We start from the raw sequence: 15,277 nt of genomic DNA on the forward strand, positions 1-15,277 counted from the left end.
TTTACACAAGGCGTAAAAGCACAGCGCGTATTACTCACTGCAATCCTGTGCTGTTTGCTTTACAAACCATCCATGTCCGGTATCAGCCACTAAAAATACACTTCAGACTCGCACGGGGTCACGGAGGAGCCCTTACAAGCCGCCTTGTTTGCTCGACAGATAAAGATGATAAATGTCAAAACACAAAATGCTCAAATGCTTTGTTCTCTTGAATGTGATTTATGGCGAACTTTGACTAGAGCTAATACATCTTCAAAAGCTTCCTCGGTAATGGATCTGCCTGAACTTCAACCTGCCAGTTGTACTTTAACTGTTTGATTTACACACATTTAGAATGACATGACAGTACATCTGACCTGTAAGAGAATTTAATTTGTTGATGAATATTTTTATTAGAGACACGCCCAAATAGATAATCTGTTCTTTGAGTTTCTGGTTGCATATGCAAAAGTAGAACATGTCAAACCAGCATCTGTATAGAATCAAAAAACACAGGTTTTTGTGGGTTTTTTTCATGATGATGCATTTGACATGTATTGCCCAGAACTCCGAGCAATTGCACCAAATAATACCAAGTGGAATTTAAATGATTGCTGTTTTATTAAGTGTATTTAAATATGTAAACACACACTTGTATATAGTAAAAATGATTGTAAACAAACTTAAAAAAAAAAAAATGCAAACAAACTTAGCAAACAAACATTATTTACATCAGAAAAATACTGCACTTTTTATATGACACAACAACAAATAAAAATAAATCTGTGTAATTCAAAAAGTGAAACTCTTTAATTACAATTCTTTGCGAGGGGAGAAAGGAGAGTGGGAAGAAGGCAGTGACAGGCAGCTGAAGACATTGTTATGTTAATGCCAGTCTAACATATACTGTTTGGGACACTCATGCAATGCCTGCAGGCTGAATAGGTTTGAGATTTTAAATGTTCAGCATTTCACCGTACATCTTTGGCACATAAGTTATGCCCTCTGAGGATCTCTGACAGTTTAAGAGTCTTAGTCGTCTCGTGGCAGAAAGTAGAGTCATCCTGACTCCCATGAAAGGAGAAAAAAGATCAGGGACAGCAGAAACATTATACATACAAACTATTTTAATCCAATTTAAAACAGCAGTTAAAAATACTGTTTTACCTATATATCTGAAAGACCATATATTTTAAACTTTATACACATTTCTACAGTATGATACAGTGTATGGCTTGGCAGAAATATGGATTTTTTTTTTCAGATTAAAAAAAAAAAAAAATGTACGCTTTACTCACCAAATAATGAAGCAATTGCGCCTTAAAGCAGTTTAGAGGAACTCCACAGTAAACATAGAGGTGCTCTTCAAAACTTTACAACTCTGTCTCCAAAAATGGGACTTGTAATCAAAAACTACTGTAAAAAATATACTTGCATTTGATAGTTATTTCATCAACACTTTAAAAGCTTTCCTCTGAGACCGACAAGGCACTGTAGCCATTAAATATGATGTAGTTTTTGGCAGTGAAGTGATTTGTAATACACAGATACATAGAGACACTACGATAAGGCAAATCTTGATATTTTGGCACATGCGCTTTGTGAGGCAGCTTGGAGGATCGGCAGAGAGTTTGATCGTTCATGGTTGCGCAATAAGGTGATGCAGTGACGTGACCTTAGATTTGACAGATTTACACTCCTTATACCAGGGTCCTGCTCAAATACAGTTCTTAAAGGCCAAATATGTACCAGTGCAATCAGTGTCTAAGCATTTTAGCTCTTGGTTTGGTACATTTTCTAATACACAATGACATTAAAAAAAAAGGCTGCGTCGGGTAAAGATTGGACTCCAGCAATATGTTTCCAGTCAAATTGTTAAAGCAAATGGATCTAAACACCACACAGGCCTTTTTACAGTGATCCTGAGGCACTATTTGTTTTCAGGTTGGCATCAGTCTTTGGTTATTTTTGTTCTCGCTTAGCTGACTGAATGAGTCTCTGACTGCATCAGGAGCGGCAGCTCTCGCTCAAATTCCTCCACCGCTGCGGCCGGATTGTGAGTTACTGAACTGAGATCCTGAGGTTCCAGCTGAGACGCCTCTCCTCCGTGAGCCAGCGCCGCCTCCTTTGTCTCCCTCCTCATCCTATCCTCTTCCTCCACCTTCATCCTTTGCTCTTCGGCCTCTATTTCTTCCGTGGTGGGGATGGAGTTCTTCTTGGGTCTTCCCTTGGGCTTAGTCGGGGCCTCGTGACCTCCTTTGAGCACCTAGAATAACACACAGACAATCTTAGTGGACTGGTAATAAATGGCAGCAGCAGTCAAAGGCAACGCTGGCTATTATAGTAATTAAGAGAAGACGTATTGCTGCTGGCTGCCCCTTGTGAACTCATTTATCTTTAATGATTTCAGGTCCTTTCTGTTCTCTGAGTTGTCGACCCTTATACAAAAGTGTTTGCTCTCCCTGCCGTCGTCATCGCTCACGACTCGCACCACACCCTCTCTTTCTGTCGTACTGCTACCTTAATATTTAAGTTTAAATCAGCACTACGTGAAACAGCGAGTTAGCACCAAAATCATAGCCATACTTTTGGACCAAAAAAATGTACTTCTAAGCAAATTAAGATACCAGGAGTATTTTTTTTTTTAAAACAACCCAGACTTGCCTGGCTTTACTGTGTCTCTTACCATTTTCTTCCACTTCATACGCCTGTTTTGGTACCACGTCTTCACCTGGAGCTGTGTGAGACCAAGTGACTGGGCCAGGTCTAACCTGCAAAATCACAAGCAAAACAAACTGCATGTTAGATGGACGTATCGTCAGTTACCGTTTTGATGAAGCGCTTTAAAAATCTGCACGTTTCCCAAAAGCGCCAGGTGGAATCCGTCTCAGGCTTTGCTGCTTGCCTTCCCCCACTGACAGGAAAATATAGAAATGATAAGAATCTTGACACTAATTGTGGTTTATAACTTTCCACCAAACATATAACGCAGCGCCATGGCTAGAGGTTGCCAGCATTGCTAGCTTAAGTACAGTATAAGACCTCTCTTAAACTCTTAACTCTGTCTTTGAATCTCACATCAAAGCTGATTCGCTAGTAGCTCGAGTTTGACACTGTACACCTGCAGCTCAGGAAACACTGCTTGAATTGAAACATCTGTACCAGCGAGGTCCGTAATCCAAACACGGCGCCTGTACAATAGGTGCTGCCGGAGGAAATTGTGAATGCATCCACCACATGTGTTGATCCGTGACTAATAGGGCTATTGGATGGTGTGTAATGGGATATCTCAGGAAGGGACAGATAAAGTGAACAAGGCATCCATTTGTAAAGGAAAGGAGCGGTTATCTGGATTTCTTTTTTTTCAAATGAGATTTCCTCTTCCTTGCTCTTCTCAGTCTTTAACAGTCAGATGAAGGGATTCTCACCTCCCCCACCCCACCCCACCCCACCCCCAGTGAAAGGAACTGACTTTCATTTGATGGTGAAAGTGGAAGCCGAGACGTAGACGAATCTAAAAAGCAGAGCTGCATGAATCGCAGGATCCTCTACATAACTTAATACCTTACATAAAGAGCTGTGTGTGGTTTTCATGTGTGTGTGTATGTATCTGCACTTCAAAGAACACCACACATACAGGCAATCAAGCTGTCTGTCAAGCTTCAGTAGCATGCGTGCCCCAGTCTGTAGCAGTTCACGACAGGAGGTAAGGAAAAGTAATTGCAGCAAAGGAAAATACCCCTATTATGTATGGTCATTAGTTCTCAATGGAGAGAAACCACGCACTCGCTGCAATAGAAACAGTATTTCAGTTACTCCTTCCTGGCTACTGCAGGACTGCCATTTTGTTCCATTCTCACACCTTTCACAAGGGAATCTTGGGTGTAGCTGAAAACCTTTCTTCATAACGACGATGATGACACTGAGGATTATTGTGACACTAATTATTATAATTGGGAGCTGTATATAATCATTGATGCCATATATAAATAATTAAGTCTTTTTTTTTTTTCAGGGATATTTTTGGTTTGGGTTCCTCCCGCCCCCGCCTGTGGAGTCTCAATTCAAAGCTGCAGAGGTTCCAAGGGAGAGAAAAGAAAAGTTATCTTTGGATCACAACAAACCAAAGTGGGGAGCACGCCACACCTTTGATGTGGGGCTTTAAAGGAGGATTTTCTCTGTTGATGTTTTTCCGTCAGCTGTGTATTTAATTAATTTTCAACACAGTGTCAGAATCCGATATTTTGACAGGACACAGCATTTTGGCACAGCCATTCGCAAAGGGTGGTTGGTTTTGATCAGTGAGTTGTGCTCAGCCTCGGGGCTTCTGCTTTAAGACGAGGCATGGCGCCTTCCCAACAGCTCCAGGCAAGCCAAGATGTGATATATTTAATAAAACATCGTGGGAGTTTTCCCCACAGATGGGATGTAAATGCAATGACAAATAAATCTAGTTTATTCCAAACATGCAAATGTCTTTTCAGATTAGGTGTGGTAAGCAGATCCGCCGCAAAGAGGATGCAACGTGCGAGACTGTGAAGCAATTTGCATATCTAAATGCATGAAGACGCAGTTCATGAAGCCAGTTGTGTTTTCTAACAAACGCTGATTTACTCTCAGTAAAAACACGGATGAGTAATGGGGGAGAGTACAGACTTCACAAGGTTCACAAGCAGTTTCAAATTTGCGCATGTGAAGGAAAGCTTTTTACAACATATATATGGTTCAATACTATTCGTGGTTATGATGGAAAAATTTGCAGACCAAATATAAAAGTGAGGCTTACAATAAAACTGGAAAATATAGTCTAACCTCATGTCAGGTCCCCAAAAAATGACCCACGAAATGGAACTTAAGGCACAGATATTAACATGCAGATTACTTCATCTCACTGCAGAAATGTACTTTCTAGACACCTGCACATGTGTGAAATGATTGGCAGTAAATCAATGTAATACATTTGTGTTTGCTTGTGTTGGCCCCCGTTCCCGCCTTCTTGAATAAGGCAGTGTTTCTTTGTTGGGGCTTTTTTTTTTGCTGTTGAAGGGCCCAGGGTTAAAACGTTACTCTTGTCTCGACTAGAATGCTGAGGTAATGCTCTGGCTTAGACAAATTCATATAACATGAGACATTCCCCGCAGGATAAATCAAAAATGATGATGTTAGGTGAACCGCTGCTTGATAATTGCAGTTGTGGCTTTGTGAATGTGCGTGGGTGCGTGTGCACCTAGTGTACTTTCAAAATGCACTCTACACCAGGTATGTAGGTTATCAAAATGTCACAGCTGAGTGACGCTTATATGGCTGACTGAAGTTTGGTTGAAATGTAATAATTGCGGTATTATTTGCCTTTTTACGCACCAGTGGTTTGCTTTCTTTGAAGTAACTGCATCACAAAATCGTTTTAGGTAGCTATGAGGTTAGCAGGCATGATTTACCATCTTTTATTTATGTGCTTTTATGTGTTGCCTCAGCTCTCAGTGTGTGTGTGTGTGTGTGTGTGTGTGTGTGTGTGTGTGTGTGTGTGTGTGTGTGTGTGTGTGTGTGTGTGTGTGTGTGTGTGCGTGTGTGCACGTTGATTTGTGTATTCATGCGTAACAGACTTTTACTGCAATTCTGAGAGAGAGAGAGGGAGAGAGGGGGAGAGAGGGGGAGAGGAGAGAGAGAGAGAGAGAGAGAGAGAGAGAGAGAGAGAGAGAGAGAGAGAGAGAGAGAGAGACACACAGAGAGAGAGAGAGAGAGAGAGAGAGAGAGAGAGAGAGAGAGAGAGAGAGAGAGAGAGAGAGAGAGAGAGAGAGAGCTTCTCAGCGGCACTGACCGGTCAGGTGTGGACAGGTACTTCTGCTTCTGGAACTTCTTCTCCAGGCCCATCAGCTGCAGCTCGGTGAAGATGGTGCGGCTGCGGCGCGGCTTCTTCAGGCGGGGCGTGCTGCGATCCGTTTCCGACTCGCTGCTGATGCTGAGGGGCGTCTGGCTGGGCGAGGGCTCGGAGCCCCGCGGATGCTGCGGGGAGAGCAGGTGCGCGGGGACTCCGACCGGGGATGGCGGCTGCGGAAGGTGGAGGGGCAGGTTGGGGGGCTGCCGCGTGATCACCGAGAGGAGAGGGTAGGAGCGTAGTGACGAGGAGCCTGGAGGAGCAGAGACAGAAACAGAGGATTGCTGGGTTAAAAAAAAAAAAAGGGAGGAAGATTAGATATCGCTTTTTTGAATCATTATTTTTAGTGAGCTCTTATGTGCCACTCAGTCACCTTTACTTGTAGCACTATCGACCGCCAGTAATTGCATAAGTCAGGTTCATTTTTAATTGACCTGCATTTGCTGTGGAAAGTGTTTTGCTTTTGACCCCCTCCATGTAGAGGGCTGCGATCCCAATGACGCAGACTGTGTTTTACATCGCTTCTCTGAACCCTTCAAATGAATGATTATTTTTCAGCGGTTGTTAAATAATAACTGGCTTTCCAGCACAAAACCACATGCACACAGAAAGTCTGACAGCATGATGTACATGCACACAGACACATGCAGACACAGGATGAGCCGTAATAAAATCCTGAAAAACTAAATCAAACACTGTTCAGCTATTAAACTTTTCTCTCTCACTCTTGCGCATGTACGCAGTCACACACACACACACACACACACACACACACACACACACACACACACACACACACACACACACACACACTTTTGTTCTTTATCAGCACAGACAGAAGCAGCAAGACGCCAGAATCAATAAAAAGTAACACTTGTCTGGAGCCAAGATGGGAGGGAAGGAGACCAGGAGGTTGGTCGAGAGGATGTGGTGGGTCAACCAAAGTGAATATAATATCTGCCAGAAAAATCCTTACGGCTTCAAATATAAAATCAATCCCTTCACCAAAATTTACAAGCCAACGGAGCACAGCGCAGGCTGTATCGCATGGGCCGATAAGGAGCAGCAGAAAGGACACAGTGGGGATTATGGGATTAGAGGTGGAAGATATAGAGGGAGATAAAAGGCTGCAGCGGAGCATAGAAAATAGGAGGTTATCAAACATGGAGAATGTCTGTGGTGGATCTGTGTCCTTAATCTCCTCATCGACCCCAACCGAAAACCCAAAAGCCCACAAGTCAGACTTTGACTTTGATTTTCTTTATTCCTGTTCCTTGATTGATTTCTGTCTTAAGGCAGGGGATAAAATATGTTCAGTACAAATGTGACGGAGACAAAGACTTAAGAGGAAGAAGACTTAAGAAAAGGAAGAAGACTCCTCTACGAGAAGAGGAAGAAGAAGAAGACTTGAGAATACGAGGACTCAAGGAGGCGAAGTAGAAAAGAACGACGACTCGAGAATACAAGGACTCAAGGAGAAGAAGAGGACGACTCAAGAGGACGACTCCTCAAGAGGACGACGACTCAAGAGGACGACTCCTCAAGAGGACGACGACTCAAGAGGACGACGACTCAAGAGGACGACTCAAGAGGACGACGACTCAAGAGGACGACGACTCAAGAGGACGACTCAAGAGGACGACGACTCAAGAGGACGACTCAAGAGGACGACGCAAGAGGACGACTCAAGGAGAAGAGGACGACTCAAGAGGACGACATGAATGTAGATGCTTACACTAGACTGCACAAATTCACAATAACCCCCACATACACCAGTTCACCTCCGGGTAGGCACAGTTGCTCTTCACTCACAAACAGACAGACACACACACACACACACACACACACACACACACACACACACACACACACACCAGACACTGCCTTGGGCTCATCATGACATCATGGTGAGGCGCTGAGGTCATCGCTAATCCTCCAATGTGAGATTGCTGCTATTGCAACAAGTCTAGACAAGAAGACCTCTTCTCTCTGGTTGTACGCTTTTATACCTTTCCGTTTATATTGCTCTCCGTTTTTCTCGCTGTAAATCAGGTGTGTAAATGTTAGATTTTCAGATACCGTCGAATCATCTGATTGAACGTGAGGAATTTCACATGAACGTGTATTGAATTGGGTAGAAAAGTGAAGGGAGAGTGTCATACTGAATAGGGGGAGAAAAAAAAACAACATCTCGGTTTGTCTCCTCGATTGTCAGGAAATCTCTTGTCAACAGAGAGCTTGAAGTTGTCTCCGGAGAGTCCCTCGGAGGGAGCGCCAGAGACAGAGAGACACAGAGAGAGAGAGAGAGAGAGAGAGAGAGAGAGAGAGAGAGAGAGAAAGGGAGGGAGAGAGAGCAAAGAGGGGAATGTCAGCCGTCGTGACTTTCCACTGACAGCGAAGCCGTCTCTCTGACATGTTGTTGACAAGTGCCAGTGTCCTGTCAATAGTCTACAAATAAACTGTTTGAGTAGCTGCAAGTGAACAAATCGGCCCCATGAACAAGCACACTGATACTCTTGATAATCACAGTCGGAATGCAAGGACCGGCACAAGCGCTTATGGTGACCATCGCGGAAGACATACCTGCTCGGAATAGATCAAGAACGTTTGTTGAGAATTCCTTTTTAATACAAACAATTCGCTCTATTGATCGTGTAGTTATTAGGACACGAGTCTATTCAAATGAATCATAGTTCCTGCTTCAGCCTGCTCACTGTAATCTATAATCTTTTCTTTCTATTTTTTTGTCAATGGGATGCTGAAATGGATGATTCATTGCTTAGCTATGACAGGCGTACATGAATGTTTGCTATGTTTTAGGAAATAAACTGTCTGGTGACAGCTCAATTAAACAGGGTTCTTTGTATTGTTTGGTTTTTTTAAGCCTTGCCCTTTGAGCGCAAATCAAACCCTATCTAGGTGGGAAGGGCAACAGGCCACACGGCTTCTTCATCTGTCCTAACTCCGTGCTTTGAATTAGAATCTGTCACCTACAGGGCACGATTGGAGCAATTTGATGCTGGTTATTAACAAATGGTAGAAGGACGGTGTCAGTCAGGAGTTTTGTCGTCACCGTTTGTGTTTTTTTTTCTCCTCAGGCACACTGACAAACTTCTCCGGCTGAAGGTTCCCGCCAAGCATTACATTAAACACAAGCATTAACTATTTAATCTGTAACCGGATCCGCACATGTCTTCCTGTGGCAGCTGAAATCGGCCTGTTCCACTACTACTTTTAGACCTGATCCATTACTGATCCTTTGTCCAGATAGAAAAATCGGATGGCAGTGGCTGAGCAGAAAGCGGTGGGGGTGGACAGCTTGTCGAACATTATCCCCAACCGAAGATGGAACATCTTCGCGCATTTAGTCTTTGTGTGTGTGCATACTTGCCCGTGTGTGTGTTGACATGGGTGTAATCAACCTTCTCAAGGTGGATTTATGCTTAATGGGAAATGTTATTGTCTGCAGCGGATTAGGGTTTAAGATGGGATGAAAACTTCTTTTGCTCACTTGGATTTATTCTATAGAAGTACAAAACCAGTATGCAGCGGCCCTTGGGCTGCACACACTCCTGCTTTTAGCTTTTTTGTGTTGTGTTTTTTTCATCGTGCTGTCAAGTGAGATTACACCACAGTTGATCTTAATCTCTCTCACCTCTTCCAGAGAGCACCACTAAAAGCCCTGCCCTGGGTCCTGCTGAGAGATGGGACTCCAAATGAAATATTGTAACCTGCCATTACGTTGTTCTCTGTTCAGCACCAGGTCAGGGCTCATGGTCTCTGATCCTGCTGTAACTGACGGGGAATCAGCTCCTCGGGTATTAGCCACTTTAACTGTACAACAGGTTGGTCTGTATTTCCCTTCAGAGAAATATAAACAGACTGAAATTCATTGTAAAATGCCACAAAACAAAAAAAACAGGAAGACAATTATGTTGGTATGTTTGAGTGGCATACCAGTGACATACACCGCAGAACAAACAACTAATTTGTTCAACTCCTTCAGGCAGCACAATTGGCACCACTGCCTTTCGGCGGCCTCCGCTGGTAGCAGCGGGTTATAGCATCCCTTCCTTTGCGGAACAGAGAAGTCAACTTTCACTGTTTCAAGGGGCAGCGCAGGAGCCAGTCGCCTGTCTTTGGCCCAGGACCTGCAAGCCTGCCAACTTCTATATCCAGCACTAAAAGCCATTGATGTTAGGGAATATACTGTGTCTCACACCCCCGCAGCCACAAATAAGTGGTGGGCACAGTGTTCTGATATGCAGGGCGGGTTACTCTATCCAGCCGAACAGAGGGTTGCCAGAGCCCAGTCATAGTGCCCCCTCGCATACACCAATCCATATCAGAGGGATGAGGGAATCGCGTCCCCTATTTTTATCCACCCACCGCTGTCATCAAATTGCAGTGGCTATTATTTCAGACTTTAGAGCAATTATCCTAATGGTTACTGGAGTGTGCAGTAGCCTTTGAGTTGTTTGGATTCATCCGGAGATGCAATTAAGAATCAGGCAGGAAGTTTTGTTTCGACAAGATAACATGTGCTGTGCCGACTGAGCTTTGTCATATTTTGCTTGTTTTCAGCAGACAAGACACAGATGAAGGGCTTTGAAATCTGTCAGTGGAGATCTAGATCGCTCTTACCATCTTATCGAGGGGGAAAAGGGAGGAAACGCTTCATGGGCTGGTGACAATTTGGTTGGAGAGTGATTATCGTTCAAAAGGAATCAGCTTTAAAGTGTATTAAATTAATGTTTTCATTCTATATTTCCTTCCGTATCAATCAAGACGAATCCGTGAGCAGTATAATTCATCTTTTATAGGGTGGCAGGACCACCAACACACTGTAAATGACACCTTTTTTTTGAGGGGGGGGGGGGGGGGGGGGGGGCACAACTTTAGGTCACAGATTTTTGTGGCACAGTAGCGCACTAACAAGATACAATCCTCCCATTTGCAAACATCCAGCAGCAGCAGCAGCAGCATAACTCATTAGGGAAGGCCTTCAAACTGAATGACAAAATTAATCAAATAAAATTGGCAAATGGACAACAGTTTAAAGCAACCGCTGATGACTGTTTTTCTTTTTTATCTGTCCAACTGCCACTTCATTGACTAAAACAACTCATCAATTGAGCCATTCAACAGCTCAACAAATACCGCAAAGCATCACTGACATGTACCCACTCTACTGCACGTCTTTGGTTTTCAACACTGAGCTGCAGTGATTTATTTAACGTGAAGCGCAGAGTGAGGAAGGTGGTGCAACTTGTGGAGGAAGCATAAATTAATTGTGATTCATTTTAAACTACTTCTTGACAAAAAAAACCCAACATTGATGCATTTGTTTAATTTAAAGAAATTAAATTATAAATGAATGATGATTTATAATTGTCACAAATATGAATATTCCCATATTATGCACAGTTGCTCTGACAGGTAATTATGATTTTTATTTATTTTTTATAAATAGGCCTACTTCAACTTCATAGGACTAAAATATTGTTATTACACCAGCATCACCGATCACACACTTCACACAGCCTACATCGCTCTAAACTTTCTGCAGTGTAAATCCACATTGTAATGATCCATGCTCCATTAAAATCTATCATCTCTTTGATTTAAATACAACATACATTAATAATTAAATTGATCTCATGCGCCTAATTGTTTTTCAAATAATCTCTTTTTCATTTCACCACCAATCTGCAAATGCAATAATTGCCTTTCAGTTATTTATTTCTTTGCTAATTTGTTTCTGTCTAAATTATTGACGACATCAACAACAACAACAACAACAACAACAGAAAGCAGTCCTCTTACCCGAGCATGAATGAAGAGGCTTCGGCCGGACGATGAGCGAAGGACACACCGAATAGAGAGAAAGTTTCTCAAAGTAATCACAAGTCTCCTTGGAGAGGATCTCGTCAATCATGAAAGTCTTGTAGCGCCGTCTGGCAGCCTTCAGCTGCCCGGGGGAGGAGAGCCTCAACTCGGCTTGACAGTGCATGATCTGTCCCTGTGCGCCGCGCGCTGCCTTCGCTGCACAATTATGTGTTTTTTTTGGGGGGGGGGGGGTTAGGGTTAAGGCTCTGCGGGTTTTTCACCGTGCGACTAGTGCAGTTCATGCGTTTAAGCAATGCATTGTTTGTCTTTCCAAAAAGTGCAGTTTAGCTTTTCCCTGAAGTGGCGTGGTGAAGATCGGTTGCCTTCAACTTGAGCTGCGCTGAGCGCCACGGTGGTAATGAACTGACTGCGATCTGCGCTCACACCCACTGCTATATAAACCATCCCTGAACTCATCTCTCTCTCTCTCTCTCTCTCCCCCTCTCCCTCCCTCTCTCTCTCTCTCTCTCTCATGTCGCCTACTGTACACATGCACATACACATGGCCAGCTCCCGAAAGCTACCCCCCCTACACACACACACACACACACACACACACACACACACACACACACACACACACACACACACACACACACACACACACACACACACCACCTCCACCAAAACCCCTCTATGATTTATTTTACATATTCGTTGTACAACTTATCATGTTTTGACTCTAAACTAAACGTCTAACTTGGGTGATATTTTCAAAATACAAAGCTAAGAGCACATGAATCAATACAGATAGTTAGCTAGTCTGTGTTAACCCTGATATATGAAGTTCACATTGAATCTAAAGACCTCTATGTATGAACTCATTTGAGGTAAACTAACATCGGGCCGCTCCTTTGATTCAAGCGCTTTATTTGAATCAGTTTTCTCTTCATCAGTTTATTCATTTATCTAACTTGTTTTCATATAAATATAGCGTATAACTTATTTTATCCGAAGTTCGCTTTATACACAGTCCACTGTATTTGATATCGTAACTTTGGACTGGGACTGAAAGGACTTGGAGTGACGTATCAAAAGTCAAAATAAAGCAAACAAGGGGTGAAACATTTTTTTTCTTTCTTTCTTTATTTTTCACTTATTAACCCTTTAATGGGTTGTGCTACTGTGTCGGTTTGGTTACATACACGTTAAATTAAATTGTGCAATCATTGTTTTTCGTTTTGTTTGAATTAAATCAGAATTAAAAAAAAGAAATTCATAATAACAAAATGTGTGTCAAAATAAGAGACTCCCTGTAGAAACAGTGTGATTCTTGTAAAAGAGCAGCGCCACATTTAGAGGTTAAATAGCAGGAAGGCAAAAGCCAGAACTGCGGTCAAAGGCCAAGTCGAAAATGCCATTTTTGTCTTTACTTACTTGCTATGGAAACTGACGCATGTATCATTTATTATTAATCAACAACTGCGTGCCCACGCGCGCATGGTGAGGGCACGCCGAATAAAAGACACAAAGGTCTCAAATAAAACACCGTACCGCGAAATAAGAGCACCTGTCCTTTTGCTAGTTCTGGGTTGGCACAATATATATATATTTTTTTTTTTGAATAGCCAATTATGTTGTCGGTCCGATCAATGTAGGCTTATCAGCGTCACGGTCTGATGAGTCTGATGTGAGGAATATTAATACCTCACATATCGGTGCGTTAAATTCTCTCACAGGCTAAAATGAATAAACCTCGTGTGCCTTTTCCATCGTTTTATTTCTCTAGAACTCTGCCTTCTAATGCTGTTTACATTATGGCAAAGTTATGTTTTTTTTCTGTTTTTTTTCTTCACGCCTCCATTTCTGTAAGAACTCTTGCAGATATTGCAGATTTTGTTTATCATCTGAAGAATTGGAAATAAATGTAACTCGCTGGAGGTTTACGCCTCCGACGCCGCCGTGTTCAAAGTGGGGGAAATGTGGGAGCTCTGCACAGGAAAGCTCGGCTTCTTTTCAGAGGTTTGATCAAAGAGGGGGAGATGAGAACAACTGCTGTGGAGCACTTTTTACTTGTCTGGGGTGGAGGGAAGCCACTGCAACTAAAAACAAAAAAGCACGGTGCTAATAGAATTTACCATACAACGTTTAAACCAACATTTTTCCACTAAAATATCAGAAACCTTTCTATTTGATAATTGTATTGTAAGGCATCCTCATTTCATTATTTTGAATAAATCGTTGTTTTTTAGGTAGTTTTCACTAAAGAAAATGTGAGAAATCTAACAATTCAACTGCATGTATTGCTCCAAACAAATATGAGATAATTCCGTGTTTTATCCTATTTCAAACGGGAATTAAGATTGCACTATGATCAGCTAAATCAGGCCTATTTGTCCCCGAGCTACTGTGGCACCAATGAACCCAACAACCTGAGGTGGGGGGCAAAGATCCGGGAATCACGGCTGCAGGCATCTTGTCACACTTGTGGTGCGCGTTGCGGGACTTGCTAGAGAGGGAGGGAGGGTTCTCTGGATGTTTGGAAGTGGATCATTTCAGCAGACACGCTTCTATATAAGTCCACACAGCAGCGGCTACCGAGCGGCCCCTCTAATCCGCGCGCTCCAGGGCTGGAGACGCCAGGCAGATCAACCAATTAAAAGACTTATGCCGCGGCCAGAAGCGCGAGGAGGGCCTTCCTAGTACCGACACCGAGCGGCGGATACTCTCCATTAGAGCGATTTGGGAAGCATCAGGATGCAATCTGACACGAGGCAGATTAAAAGGCAGGACGGAGATTAGTACAGAATGCACCTCCACTTCGGGACACTGGGAGATTTATTGAGGGGGGGGGGGGGGGTATAGTTGTCGATACAGCGCGGGATCCGCCGCTAAGTGTCATAAGCGCTTTCGGTGGGGTAGATTATGACCTCAACGCGGACATTAAGGGATTTGATCATCACTTTGTTATAAACAAGTCCGAACAGAGGCGCTGGGGGCATCACTGCTGTAAGGCTGATTGCAACACGAGACGCTGAGGATAAAGGTGCTGCTAATTATGGGATGGAACGCTGCTTTCGCATCTGTAAATGAACAAAAAAAAAAAAAAAAAAAAAACTGCGCCATTTACAAAGTGGCGCTAAGACTCTTCTGATGAAAAACAACAGTATGCATCACTGTTCCAACTCTGGGTGACAAAACCTCCACATAATTGCAAGCTGTAAAGTGAACGGGGGGGGGGGGGAGTGTGAAATCCATGTAAAGACTTGAAAGCATCCTAAATAGAAGGGTCAGATGCAGGAGCTGATCATGTGGCTCAGTTATATTTAACATCTTAATTGATTCAATAAAAGGATGTGTGTGGCGCCACCTGTAGATTACTTCATAACTCGCTGCACAAGTGTATTAGTTACACGGGGGCCATTTATAGGTGCAGATAAGGCCATGTGTGCATGCATTACAGCATGTAGCATCAGCATACAATGGCTCAGTGAGTTAACACAAAGAGCTGTAAATAGCATTCATGATCTACAGCCAAGACACGGCCGTGGGTGGTGTTGTTGTGTTGTGGCTGGAGGAAAGACAGTGCAACAG

General features: G+C 43.1%; 1 protein-coding gene across 1 annotated transcript; it reads right to left on the minus strand.

The window, feature by feature from the left end:
• Window positions 1–367: 367 nt before the first annotated feature.
• On the minus strand, window positions 368–12,121 carry barx2 (BARX homeobox 2). Its single transcript, XM_068713843.1, has 4 exons — window positions 11,681–12,121; window positions 5,798–6,107; window positions 2,666–2,750; window positions 368–2,245 (listed from the first exon to the last, which is right to left on the minus strand). The coding sequence occupies exons 1-4, from the start codon at window positions 11,865–11,867 to the stop codon at window positions 1,958–1,960; spliced, it is 870 nt and encodes a 289-aa protein (XP_068569944.1). The 5' UTR covers window positions 11,868–12,121; the 3' UTR covers window positions 368–1,957.
• Between the last annotated feature and the right edge of the window lie 3,156 nt (window positions 12,122–15,277).

This window comes from Cebidichthys violaceus, unplaced genomic scaffold, assembly GCF_023349555.1.
Source record: "Cebidichthys violaceus isolate CVI_PGR_0920_01 unplaced genomic scaffold, fCebVio1.0.p SCAF_1, whole genome shotgun sequence".
Classification (NCBI taxonomy): domain Eukaryota; kingdom Metazoa; phylum Chordata; class Actinopteri; order Perciformes; family Stichaeidae; genus Cebidichthys; species Cebidichthys violaceus.